The sequence below is a fragment of the Papio anubis genome, chromosome 17 (assembly GCF_008728515.1).
Source record: "Papio anubis isolate 15944 chromosome 17, Panubis1.0, whole genome shotgun sequence".
Taxonomy (NCBI): Eukaryota; Metazoa; Chordata; class Mammalia; order Primates; family Cercopithecidae; genus Papio; species Papio anubis.
Genome location: NC_044992.1, coordinates 66587162 through 66600271, shown reverse-complemented (window position 1 = coordinate 66600271; position 13110 = coordinate 66587162). Strand labels below are relative to the sequence as shown.

At 56.4% G+C, this 13110-nt stretch overlaps 1 protein-coding gene across 6 annotated transcripts; it reads left to right on the top strand.

Moving 5' to 3' along the window:
* The first annotated feature begins 2256 nt into the window (after window positions 1–2256).
* On the top strand, window positions 2257–12756 carry FDXR (ferredoxin reductase). Of its 6 annotated transcripts, XM_009191198.4 has the most exons (13): window positions 2456–3043; window positions 3153–3250; window positions 5125–5277; window positions 8357–8449; window positions 8665–8787; window positions 8992–9105; window positions 9420–9521; window positions 10327–10434; window positions 10688–10772; window positions 10905–11104; window positions 11187–11358; window positions 12007–12177; window positions 12307–12756. In XM_009191198.4, the coding sequence occupies exons 3-13, from the start codon at window positions 5236–5238 to the stop codon at window positions 12435–12437; spliced, it is 1341 nt and encodes a 446-aa protein (XP_009189462.2). In that variant the 5' UTR covers window positions 2456–3043; window positions 3153–3250; window positions 5125–5235; the 3' UTR covers window positions 12438–12756. The 6 variants fall into 6 exon arrangements, with proteins under 6 accessions (XP_003913442.2, XP_021783625.2, XP_009189460.2 ...); XM_003913393.3 differs by lacking the exons at window positions 2456–3043; window positions 5125–5277 and adding an exon at window positions 2257–2416; XM_021927933.2 differs by lacking the exons at window positions 2456–3043; window positions 5125–5277 and adding an exon at window positions 2270–2416 and having other exon boundaries at window positions 8357–8443.
* Window positions 12757–13110: the final 354 nt, after the last annotated feature.

Sequence of the window (13110 nt, the reverse complement as noted above, 5' to 3'; positions counted from 1 at the left end):
TTAGCTACATCACCTGATTTTAATGTCTACAACAAATTGCCGCTGTTCATATTTCCCCCGAATGTTACAGATGGTGAAAAAAAGTCCTGGAGAGATTAAATTTCTCAACGTTATATAGCTAGTAAGTGGAGGAAGAGGGATTCAAACCTAGTGTTGTCTGACTCTAGAATCCATCCTCTTCACCACCAGATATACTGCCTCTAGATGGGGAGCCCTACATATACGTTTCGATTGTATGAATTTCCATTATGTGCCAGCCAGTGTGTGAAGCCCTGGGGATGTAAGAGCTAATGAGATTGGGTCCCCATCTTCGTGGAGCTTATAGTCTAGTGCAGGGGTGGTCAAACTCTGTGAAGGACCAGATAGTAAGTATCTGGGGCTTTGCGAACCATATGATCTCTGTTACAACTACTCAATTGTGCCGTCAAAGCACAAATATAGCCATAGACAATATGTAAAGAAGCATGGATGTCTTCCAATAAAAAGTTTTATTCAAACCGAAGTCTGAATTTCATGTAATTTTTACACGTCACACGATTTTATTTTTTACCATTAAAAATGTAAAAACCAGCTGGGTGCAGTGGCTCACTCCTGTAATCCTGGCACTTTGCAAGGCCGAGGTGGGAGGATCACTTTGAGCTCAGGAGTTCGAGACCAGCCTGGGCGACATGGCAAAATCCCATTTTTCACAAAAAATTCAAAAATGAACCAGGTGTGGTGGCAGGCACCTGTGGTCCCAGCCACTCCGGAAGCCGAGGCCTGAGGCTTGCTTGAGCCAGGAAGCACAAGTTGCAGTGAGCCGAGATGGCACCACTGCACTCCAGCCTGGGTGACAGAGCGGGACCCTGTCTCAAAAACCAAAACCAAAACCAAAAACCCCAAAACCTTCAAAAAAACCAAAAACAGTAAAAGCCATTCTTGTTGGTCATTCAAAACATGTTGGTGGACAGTATTTGGCCTGCAATCTATATGTTTGCCTACTCCTGGTCTAGTGGGACAGGCATAAAACACAGGACCTATTAGAAAGCTGAACAGTATTTACTTACCAGTGGGCGAGAGGGGAAGTGACCAGTAAGGGCACAGAGGACTACTGGGATATTGGCCATGCTTTATTTCTTGATCTGGGTGGTGGTTATATGGTTACACCTTGTGATATATTGTCAAGTTGTACACTTATGATTTGTGCACTTTTCTGTATGTTATTCTTGAATTTAAAATCTCGTTAAAAACGACAGTGTAGTAAGTCATGATGCGGAAAGGTCGGATGCTGTGGAATGAGAAGCTTTAACTCCTTGGAACTTGGGAGGGGACGGGTCAGAGAAAAGGCTTCTCCAAGGAAGTAATGTTTGACAAGAAGGCCCATGGGGAAAAGGAAGAGGGATTAGGTTTATTGGGTCAGCTGTGACTACGGATCCTCTTCTGATTTTAAAAAATATTTTGGTCATAGACTTGTTGCATTAATTTTGACCTTTTAAAACGTTGCGGTATTATATTTATCTTGATTACTGAGTGTTTTGGAGCCCCCTTAAATTCTGAACCCGAGGGGAGTACCTCAACCCTGGTCCCGACACGGCTGCACGGGGGTCGGAGGCTCTGTACTTAGTACCATAGGTACTAGTACACTGCCACGCCCCCCTTTTCTTCACCTATGTAATGGGAAAGGAGGTGAGGTGGGACGAGCTTTCCAGGGTTTAATATTCTCCCTGGCCCGACAAAGACAGGGATTTGAGGGATTACCTCGGCACAACACCCGGGGTCCAAGAACGAAGCTGCTGGGTTCCGCACGGGAGCTCCCTTGTTCCGGACTTCCGCACTCGGGTTATTTCCCAAAGGCGGGAAGGCTGGCTTGGAGCCGGACTAATGATTGGCTGGAACGAAGTCACGCAGGAGGATTCGCTATCAAATGGCACGGGCGTATGCGTCATCAGCGAGCGACGAGAGCCTCCCGAGAGGGGCGCGGCTAAGTAAAATAGGCTCCTTTCTAATTGGTTATTTCCTTGGGAAAAGACTGAAACAGCGATGGAGATTCGCTGTCTTCTAGGCTTCCGGGATTTGGGGGGAAGGTGAGGCTTGGGGAGAAATGTATTAAATCGCGTATACCCCGGATGCTCTGAGGGGCGGGGCTTCCATGGTGGGGCGTAGTTAAGGGCGGGTCTCTCTTTTGGGGGCGGGATTCTCTTGAGAGTAGGGGTGGAGCCGCAACGCTCTGCTTTCCCGGAGCGCGCGGGGCGGGGTTAGGGGCAGGGCCTCGCTTGTGGGCGGGCCCGGGCAGGGGCGGGCTTGCACTGCGGAGCAGTAGCCAGGACCGGATCCGCTTGCAGGTTGCTGATCCTAGCCATGGCTTCGCGCTGCTGGCGCTGGTGGGGCTGGTCGGCGTGGCCTCGGACCCGGCCGCCTCCCGCCGGGAGCACCCCGAGTAGGAGCAGGGCGCCTTTGGGGCTGGATGGGAGGGCGGGGAGGCCTGCGAGCGCTGAGTAGGGGTCGGAGCCGAGCTGGGGCAGGGCTGGAGAGGGATGAGACTGAAGGAGTGTCTTCTTGCTAGCGAGATCGCGGTAGTGTACAGGGGTGGGCGGAGATCTGTGCGTGAGATGTGAGGCTCCTAGGGTGAGACACGGAGGTCAACAAAGGTGAAAAGGAGAGACTTTGAGATCCATAGGTGTGAGACGGGGTGAATGGGGAGTGATACGGAGGTCTGTGGGGCGAGAGGCGAAGTCTGAGTCGAAACAGGGATCTGTAGGAATAAGACGGGTCTATATGGGCAATATAGCGTTTTGTGGAGAGAGAGAGGAGGGGTTAGAGGAGGGACACTGTGGGGAGACCCACGGGGGCGAGATTGGGATGATGTGGAGGCCGTTGGAAGGATGTGGGATTCCAGCGGATTGGACAGGGAATGAAGTGTTATTGGGCAGGCCATTGGCAGTGGTGTAGTAGGTTCATGGGTGAGATGTGAGGCTCTGGATGAACACACAGCCTTTGGGGGTTCAGATGAAGTAAGAGACCCTCAAATGCCACAGCCTTGAGGAACAAGAGAAGGAGGATGCAGGTGAGGGTGAAGCTTGGGAAGTTCCAGCTTCTGTTGGATATTCAGGTTGGTTTGGGACTGGGGAGAGAAGTTAATTTTGACCTTTTCCCTCTCCTCTGCCTGGCCCCAGGCTTCCGCCACCATTTATCCACACAGGAGAAGACCCCTCAGATCTGTGTGGTGGGCAGTGGCCCTGCTGGCTTCTACACAGCCCAACACCTGCTAAAGGTAAACCACTTACTGATAGTCCATCATTCACCTGCTGCTCCAGTCCTAAGGGCAAGGCTCACCCTCTTTGGGTTTTAAGAGCACTCCTGGATGCCTGATGGGGAAGGGGCTCCCAGCCATCTGGCCTGGATACTTCCCACGTGCTTCCTCACCTACACCTGAGGCTCCCCTCCCCTCATGTCCTCAGTGTGAGAGAGGTATAAAACACACATTGGTGGTGAGTGGTCAGTGGCAGGTAGTCAGCTTTGCCTCCCTGGCCAAGCACTCCAGGGGGTTTATGTAGACCTGCAAAATGACTTTGTTCTCCTTTATCTTCCCTCCTTTCTCCTCTGTCTTCACTCTGTCCCAAACATCCTGCATCTCGAGGCTACCCACCTCCTCTGCTTTCTGTAACTTTACCTGCCTTGCGATGCCCTCCTCACCCATAGCTCCAGTCCTCCATGCCATTCTGTTATTTCAGCCTGCCCTCTGCCCCTCTCCCTTTCCCTGTGAAGGCCAGGATCTCAAGGCTTTCAGCGTCCGCCTTGGCAGGAAGGGCCCCAAGCTAAGTCTACAGGTTATACTTGAGACTGCACATCAGACTTTGGGACAGAGTAGAGAAGGGATACCCAGGTTAACTCAGACATGAGACAATTGCCTAGCTTTGGAGAGGCTTGGAGTGTCCGTGGAGATAGGAGAAAGGATAAATATCTTAATTATACACAAACACACACACGAAATGTAGGGTGACCAACTGGCCTGGATTGCCTAGGACAAGGGACTTCAGCGCTAGCTGAAGGTTCTTGGGAAACCGGGATGAGCTGATCACTCTGCTGAAAAGTGACCCATGCATGCTTCCCAGGCAACACAGCTGAAAGAGCTAATTATAATAGTGTGGGCAGCGTGAGCCGAGGCAGGTGGGGTCAATCAGAAACTGTTTCCTGGGCCGGAAGCCCAGGTGGCTCATGCCTGTAATCCCAGCACTTTGGGAGGCCGAGGCAGGTGGATCACGTGAGGTCAGGAGTTTGAGACAAGCCTGGCCAACATGGTGAAACCCCCATCTCTACTAAAAATACAAAATTTGGCCACGTGTGGTGGCACATGTGTGTAGTCCCAGGTACTTAGGAGGCTGAGTCTGGAGGATCGCTTGAACCCAGGAGGTGGAGGTGGCATTGAGCCACCTCCAGCCTGGGCGACAGAGAAAGACCCTGTCTCAAAAAAAAAAAAAAAAAAAGAGAGTGCATTTGAGCTGCACTGAAGCAGACCAAGGGCTTTGGCGAGGGCCTCCCACATGTGGGGAGTCATCCTGGAATGCAAGGCCATGGGCATGCTGCCATGTGGGAGGGAGGACAGCCTGGGCTCTGGGATGGAAATCAGGGAGCACACAGCGGCTGGAGAGGCCCTGAAGGGCTTCGTATAAGGGACATTTTGTTAGCTGAGCCTGAAATTTTGGAAGCGGGGAGAGTAAGCCTTCCAGGCAGTGCTCTTATTTTTTTTTTTTTGAGATGGAGTCTGGCTCTGTCACCCAGGCTGGAGTTCAGTGGCATAATCTCAGCTCACTTCAACCTCCACCTCCCAGGTTCAAGTGATTCTCCTGCCTCAGCCTCCTGAGTAACGGGGTTACAGGCGCACACCACCACATCCAGCTAATTTTTGTATTTTTAGTTGAGACAGGGTTTCACCATGTTGATCAGGCTGGTTTTGAACTCCTGACCTTGGCCTCCCAAAGTGCTGAGATTACAGGCATGAGTCCCCGCGCCCGGCCAGGCAGTGTTCTTGGCACGACTGTACTCAGCTGGCAGACACGTGCATGCTTTCCTTGTGGAATGGGATGGGGAGGGGCTCAGGCCAGTTACAACCCGTGTTCTGATCCTTGGGCTGATCTTTGCCCACAGGGAGCTCCAAGCTACTGGCTGTGCTCCTAAGACAGGACCACGTGCAGCACGTTTGGGACAGTGGCACTTAGCTTGAGTCAGGCACTGAGTACAGCATCTCGTAGCATCCTCATGACAACCTGCAAAGCAGGTGTCATGCCTCTTGCTTCACAGGTAAGGATGCCAGGGCTGAGTGAGGTTGTCCAAGTTTCCACTGCGGAGCAGGGATGGCACTGGGGTCTCAGCGAAGGCAGCTCCATGCGAGGCCATCCATGTTCGTCCATTCAGTAACCATTTACTGGACGTAACATGTTCTGGGCACAGGCTTCACTGGGAACGTGGGGGTGAGCAGGACAGATGTCCCTGTGCTCGAGGACCTGACATTCGAATGTCGGGGGGACCGGTGGATAATTTACAGGGTATTTTAGGGCTCTGACGGCTGTAAGCACAGAGACTGGGGTGCGGGGAGGGGGTCCATGCCCAGTCTGGAGGAAGAGACGTCCCAATTGCAGTCTGAAGGGCAGTAGATGTCAGGTTGGGGGACAATGGCAGGAGTGTCCCAGGCACAGAAAACCGTGTGAACAAAGAGGAAGAGAATGGCCCTCTGGGGAAAGGGCAAGTTCTGGAAGGTGTGTGTGTGCAGTAAGGAATGAGGAGGTGAGAGCCGAGGCTGAGAGGTAGGTAGGACCCAGATCCTGGGGGGCTTGGAAGCCACTGACCAGGCTCTGGAGGCAGGTTTCGCTGGGAGGTGTCCACAGCTGCCTCCTCTTCCCCCATCAGAGTCTCCTGGGACATCTTATCAAAATACACATTTCTGGGCCTAGCTCGGACCTAATCAAACTCTGTGGCTGGGCCCAAGAGTCAGCAATGTTGAACACCCTGAAGGATTCCTGTGCCCACTGCTGTAGGTGGTTGGCTTCACTGGAGAGTTTTCAGGGTGCTGATTTCCTTCAGGATGCCCCTCTGCCTGCAGGGTAGGTCCAGGCAGGGCTGGTGGCCAGAGAGCAGTGGGGAGCTGCTGGGGTGGTAGTGAGGAAGAGGACTGGGAGGATAGGGGATTGATGGGATCAGGTGGGGGGTCAGGGAGGAGCCCCAAGTTCCAGCTTGGGCCCTGAGTGGATGGGGTCGAGGGAACAGGAGCAGAAGGGGAGCAGTTTGGGGCAAGGAGACTTGGCTTAAATCTGGATGGATTTGAGATGTCTGGGGTGGGACATCCAGGGGTCTCAGGTTTGGAGCTTGGGAAGATGTCTCGGCAGGAGAGAGAGAGAGTAGAAAGTCATCAGCAAGTTAAAGGGAATTTGGGGTTGCAGGAGGGAGTGGGTTAAATCCCCAGGGAGGAGGAAGGGGGGCCACATCGGAAGAACCTCAGAGAATGTCCTTGTTAGCGGGGAGCAGCTAGAGGGACGGGAGGGAGGGAGGGAGGGAGGGAGGGAGGGAGGAAGGAAGGAAACCTGGAAGATGAGGTCAGCCATGAGAGATAAGGGGTAAGAATATCTGGCAGACTTAGTGTTCCGGAGGTGGCCCTGGAGAGGACAACGTGACCCAGAGTGAAGGATCCATCACAGGAAAGAATGGAAGATAAGGATAGAGAGGTCGGTTGGGTGAGGTGTTGACCTCCAGGCCGAGCAGTTTGAACTTTATGCTGTGGCACTGGGCCCCAGCGAAGATTTTTGAGCAAGGCAGTGGCATACAACAACAGAATAGTAATGATAGCTCCCTTCTTGATTGAACACTCAGAGTAGGTTGCACCCCGGGCTGCCTGATTACTCATTTAACCTTGAGCAGGACGCCGCAGGGCTCTTGTTTTGGACAGAGAAGAAACTTTGCCCAGGCCATAAGCCAGCTAGTGCTGGAGCTGGGATTGGCACCCAAGGCTACCTGTTTGACTCCAAGCTGGGAGCGCTTTGTGGGTACAACATCGTGGGCCTTGAGGGAGGTGGTTTGGGGAGCCCCCTGTGGCTGGCCTGGGATGGAGAGAGGCAGGAGGTGGGGGAGGGTGGACTTGGGTGCAGGCAGGGGAGTGGAGGGGAAGAGGGGATTTGGGCAAAGGTGAGGAGGTGGGTGGGAGCCTTAGTTGTGGGTAGGGAGACTGATGGGCAGGGGCTTATTTGCCTTGAGTCCCAGTGAAGCTGGAGGTGTCATAGTGAGGACCTATGATAGGATGGGGGGCTGGGCGTGTCAGCCGTAGCACCCCTAACTGCTTTACTGCTAACCGGCCTGTGGCCCGGAGTCCCACCACCCTGACCTCCTGATGCTTCCCAGCAGCTGTGAGAGGGAGCTGTCATCCGTCCTAGTGTGCAGAGGGGGAGACTGAGACCTGGGGAGGCCCTGGGACTTGCTGGGATCATGTGACTGGTTGGTGGCAGAGCCAGACCAGACTTGCCTGCTGGACCCCCGACCCTGTGCCTTCCACATGGCCTCTCGAGGTGCCCCGGGAAGGCGGTCAGCGCAGAACCACTGCCTGAGACTGTCTCTCTAAGACTGGGAGCAGGCCCATTTCCACCTCTCTTCCCCATGAATCCCCAGCTCTGCCCCCTCCCTGTCTTGCTGCTCCCCTTTTCCCAGAGCGTGGTCCTGGGCACTAGAGCTAAGGCACCTGTGAATTTGGAGGGTGGCCCTTAGGTCCTCAGACTGGCTGGGACCTGAGGGTCCCAAGTGTCGAAGGGTTGGAGGCCAGGGCTGCGGGTTGCGCTTGACCTGAGAAGATCAAGAAGCCGCCCTGATACAATGCCACCTGGGGAAAGCCACAGCCTCCTCAGCTGGCCACATTTCTCCCCATCTCCAAGGGCTGGCCATCTCCTTTTTTCTTTTCTCTTTTTTTTTTCTTTGAGACAGTCTTGCTCTGTCACCCAGGCTGGAGTACAGTTGCGTGATCTTGGCTCACTGCAAACTCTGCCTCCCGGGTTCAAGCGATTCTCCTGCCTCAGCCTCCTGAGTAGCTGGGATTACAGGTGCCTACTACCATGCCCAGCTAATTTTTGTGTTTTTAGTAGAGACGGGGTTTCACCATGTTGGTCAGGCTGGTCTCAAACTCCTGACCTCAGGTGATCCACCTGCCTCAGCCTCCCACAGTGCTGGGCTGACAGGCGCGAGCCGCCGCGAGGAGTGAGTGCTCTTTTTCCTTGCAGAGGGTGGAAACCTTGTGTTCTCAGCCCAGAGTCCTGAACTCTCCTGCTCTGTCTGGGGAAGGGGAGGACCTGGGGGGTCCCAGCCTCTCTCTCAGCCCCACCAGCTGCCACCCTGTTCCCAGCAGCACCCCCAGGCCCACGTGGACATCTACGAGAAGCAGCCCGTGCCCTTTGGCCTGGTGCGCTTTGGCGTGGCGCCTGATCACCCCGAGGTGAAGGTGGGTCTCTGTGGGCCTGGAGGCTGGGGTTTGGAGGCTTTGGTCAAGATGAGGAGGGCAGGGAGGCTCCCTGGCTGGATGACAGGACTTCATGCTGTCTGTGCCGATGCCACCCAGCTTTCATCCTGGGGACACAGAGTGGTGAGGGTGGTGCAGACGTGGACCCTGGAGCTACCTCACCCTCTAACCCCTCCCATTCCCGGGGGACCTGGCAGAATGTCATCAACACATTTACCCAGACGGCCCACTCTGGCCGCTGTGCCTTCTGGGGCAACGTGGAGGTGGGCAGGGACGTGACGGTGCCGGAGCTGCGGGAGGCCTACCATGCTGTGGTGCTGGTGAGTGCAGCTAGGCCCTAGGTCGGGGAGGCAGGGGCTGCAGAAGGGGACTGGTGGCTGGGGGTGGAAGGCAGCAGGGGTGAGGCCAGGATGCAAGCTGCTGAGGAGAAGCTGGAAGGAGGCCACTGGGAGCCTGGGGGGCTGCCCGGCCCATCAGTGCTGGTGTTGAGGGCTGTGGGTCTCGGGCCTGCCATCTTTCATCAGAGCTACGGGGCAGAGGACCATCGGGCCCTGGAAATTCCTGGTGAGGAGCTGCCAGGTGTGTGCTCCGCCCGGGCCTTCGTGGGCTGGTACAACGGGCTTCCTGAGAACCGGGAGGTGAGTTTGGGGAGCATGCCTGCTGCCTCTTCCTCCCCGCCCCTCAGCCTTTTAATGCCAGCCCTGGGGAAAGAGGGAGGGAGCTGCCATTCAATGGCGAGATGTGACCTCATGCTGACTGAGGTGGGAGGCCAGCTGTGGAGGACCTTGGGGGAGAGCTGGGTCCAGGTGGGGGAGGAGGGACCAGAGTTGTGGACTTTACCGGTGTGGGGAAGCCCCAGGGCACAGTGGGGACCAGGCGTGAGGCACCTGCAGACTGAGATGAGCTGAGTGGAGCAAGGCCGGGGGACCCTATCGAGACCTTTCCCCTCCAGCTGGAGCCAGACTTGAGCTATGACACAGCCGTGATTCTGGGGCAGGGGAACGTGGCTCTGGATGTGGCCCGCATCCTACTGACCCCACCTGAGCACCTGGAGGTGAGTGTTAGGTCGGGGCTGGAGGGGGGGTAGAGGTGGAGTCACCCTGAGGAGAGAGTGCCCTTGTCTGCAGGGTTCAGGCCTCACCTCTCCAAGCTGGACTCAGTGCCTCTGTTTCCCTGTGGTGCCCAGGCAGAGGCCCTCTGAAGGGCAGTGCCATGAGCTTCCTCTTCGACCATTTTCCCTTCACTTTCTGCACTCCAGCTCAGTGGTGTTTTTCTCTTATTCTTCAGTACGCCACAGGACCCTTGCTCACACCATCCCCTGCTTGGGTCATCCCCACTCACCTCCCACCAGTTAACAGCTAAAGTTCACCTTTGAGATCTTGGCTCAGTTGTCCTTTCCACCAGAACGTCCCTGAATTGGTCCACTCCCCCATCATGCCTCCTCCCATGGCCCCGTCTGCTTCTGTTTCACAGCCTGTTATCGCCACGGCAATTTTACACACATTGATGAGTATTTGATGAGTATTTATCTCCCCAGCAGATCCGAAGCTCTGTGAGGGCCTGCTCCTTGTCTCTTTTGCTCACCATTGACCACCCCTGCTCCTCCAAGCTCTTCGCATGTCGGGGAGCACATGGTAGAGGCCCAGTGAATACTTGTTGAATGACCGTGTGGGTCTGGTGTGCTATTAGTTGGAGCCATTTGCAGAGTTGGCAGCAATGCTCCATCTGGCCACCAGGGGGGAGCAGTGGTGCAATTTTGGGCCGCCAGCTTTCTGGCCCACGGTGGGGACATGACCAAATGGAGAGTGCCCTTTCCTGGGTCAGAGTCTGATGACTCCAAGGCCCTCCTTTTGTGCCAGAGAACGGACATCACGAAGGCAGCCCTGGGTGTACTGAGGCAGAGTCGAGTGAAGACAGTGTGGCTAGTGGGCCGGCGTGGACCCCTGCAAGTGGCCTTCACCATTAAGGTGCTGGGGCCAGAGTGGGAGGAGCCAGGGTTCCAAGTGGAGGGGGCCTCTCCTTAAGGAGCAGGGGTGGGGCAGAGCCCCTGGGAGTAGCTGCTGCCTGGGATGGAAGAAGGGGAGCAGCCAGGGCCCCGGGGGCCCTGTGCCTTCAGGGAAGAGGGGAGGTCTCTCCTGCCTGGGCTGGACCCTGGGGTGGAGTGAGGTGGACTGTGTCCCGGGCCTGACCTCCTCCCCCTTCCCTGTCCCCATCTTCAAGGAGCTTCGGGAGATGATTCAGTTACCGGGAGCGCGGCCCATTTTGGATCCTGCGGATTTCTTGGGCCTCCAGGACAAGATTAAGGGTGAGGGACCCTGGCCTGGCCCCCCAAATACTAGGGGGAGGGTGGCCTAGGTCAGACAGGGACTGGGGAAGGGTGTGCAGGGAGAGGGCTGGGGCCCAGGGACAGCCTGGAGACATTCTACGTTGCCAACAGAGGTCCCCCGCCCAAGGAAGCGGCTGACGGAACTGCTGCTTCGAACGGCCACGGAGAAGCCAGGGCCGGAGGAGGCTGCCCGCCGGGCATCAGCCTCCCGTGCCTGGGGCCTCCGCTTTTTCCGAAGCCCCCAGCAGGTGCTGCCCTCACCAGATGGGCGGCGGGCGGCAGGTGTCCGCCTGGCAGTCACTAGACTGGAGGTGAGTCTCACGTTTCCCAAAGACACCCCCTTCCCAGGCCTCTGCCACCCCAGCCTGGTGTTGCCCACACTCTCCCCAACAGGGTGTCGGTGAGGCCACCCGTGCAGTGCCCACGGGAGACATGGAAGACCTCCCTTGTGGGCTGGTGCTCAGCAGCGTTGGGTATAAGAGCCGTCCTGTGGACCCAAGCGTGCCCTTTGACTCCAAGCTTGGGGTCATCCCCAATGTGGAGGGCCGGGTTATGGATGTGCCAGGTGAGAGGGTGTGAGGAGGCTGGGTGCTGAATTATGGTGAGAGGCCGAGAAGCTGGTATCTCCTGGGGCCACACGTTCATTCATCTAGCAACATGCACTGAGAAGCTTCTGTGGGGCAGGCCCTCTCCAGGACCCAGTACCACCCTCCTCTTGGCCCTGAGAGAAGTTCCAGTCTAGCTAGGACATATGGGCCATATGTCGGGTCATTAAGTCATTCAACAGACATTTACTGAGGTCTGTTCTGGGCTAGGCCCTGTGCTTAGTGCTGGGATTGGAGATTAATAAGGCAACCTGTGTCCTCAGGGAGCTTCCAGCTTTACTAAGGGCCCACATACCTATCTAGTGATTAATTCACTTGGTAAACATTTACCAAGGGCCTGCTGAAACTGCAGGGGAGCAAGCCTCAGCTCCTAAGCTTAGGGATCCCCTCATCTATAGAGAAACAGAGGTATAAGGGGGTCAGCCTGGTAAAAACAGGGTGAGAAGAATCCAGGGCAGTGGACCAGTGGCCACAGCGGGCTCAGCCGACAGTCTGCCGAGAGGCGTGGGGTGTCTGTGTGCGTGCACATGGTATAGATTGTGGGCACAGGATGGCCAGGGTGGTATCCAGCCACCTCCCTTCCTTCCCCTTTTGTTACCCGCTCTCAGGCCTCTACTGCAGCGGCTGGGTGAAGAGAGGACCTACAGGTGTCATAGCCACAACCATGACTGACAGCTTCCTCACTGGCCAGATGTTGCTGCAGGACCTGAAGGCTGGGCTGCTCCCCTCGGGTCCCAGGCCTGGCTACGCCGCCATCCAGGCCCTGCTCAGCAGCCGAGGTCTGGGCGCCGATGCTGAGGTCCTGGGAGGTGGGGTGGGTGGTCCTTCTCTGGGGCCTCACTCTTTGGGAGGGGCTTGTTCTGAGAGGGGTGAAGAAAGAGGTGTTAAGAATCTCCCCTCTGCTTCAGGGGTCCGGCCAGTCTCTTTCTCAGACTGGGAGAAGCTAGATGCCGAGGAGGTGGCCCGGGGCCAGGGCACAGGGAAGCCCAGGGAGAAGCTGGTGGATCCTCAAGAGATGCTACGCCTGCTGGGGCACTGAGCCCAGCCCCAGCCCCTGCCCCTGGCGGGGAAGGGATGAATGCTGGGAGGGGAAGGGCTCCATCCGTCTGAGTGGGACTTTGCAACCTCTGCTGATCCCAGCCGGCTGTGGCTTGGAGGCTTGGCTGCTATTCCAGCGTCTCCTCCCTCCTAGGGAAGGTCGCCCTTGCGCCCAAGGGTTTAGCTTTCAGCAACCGAGGTAACCTTAGGGACAGGTGGAGGTGCGGGCCGACCTAACTCCTTACCCACCTCTCTACTGCTGGACTGTGGAGGGTCACCAGGTTGGGAACATGCTGGAAATAAAACAGCTGCAACCAAAAGCCATGGTTAATGGGGGACTTTTTTTGGAAGGGTTGGGGTCGGGGGTCACCTTCTGGCCGTAGCTCCCCTACCGTCACCAGGTGGCGCTGCAGAGACGGCTCCCTGCTCGAGGGCCTTTCCGGGGCTTGATGGGGCTCGGCAGCCAGGCCTGGCATAGACACCTTTCCTTTCTCCGCTCGGCTCTGCTGTGGCTGCGGGTTGCCTGTCTTCTGTCCACACTAGGGCTGCCTGGGACCGGGACCCCCCGTCCCTGGTGAGACCTCAGTACAATCAAAACAGAAGAGAAGAAATGGGAGCAGGGGGACTGAGCAGCAGCTTGTCCCCTGTACCTCTGGGTGCCCCAGGCGAGTCTA

Bases quoted from the DNA above. Each gene is read 5' to 3' on its own strand.
- FDXR (XM_009191196.3), top strand. From the start codon at position 2,338: ATGGCTTCGCGCTGCTGGCGCTGGTGGGGCTGGTCGGCGTGGCCTCGG. The intron at 2,417-3,152 runs GTAGGAGCAGGG...GCCTGGCCCCAG, and splicing joins TCCCGCCGGGAGCACCCCGA to GCTTCCGCCACCATTTATCC. The intron at 3,251-8,353 runs GTAAACCACTTA...CCCTGTTCCCAG, and splicing joins CAGCCCAACACCTGCTAAAG to CAGCACCCCCAGGCCCACGT.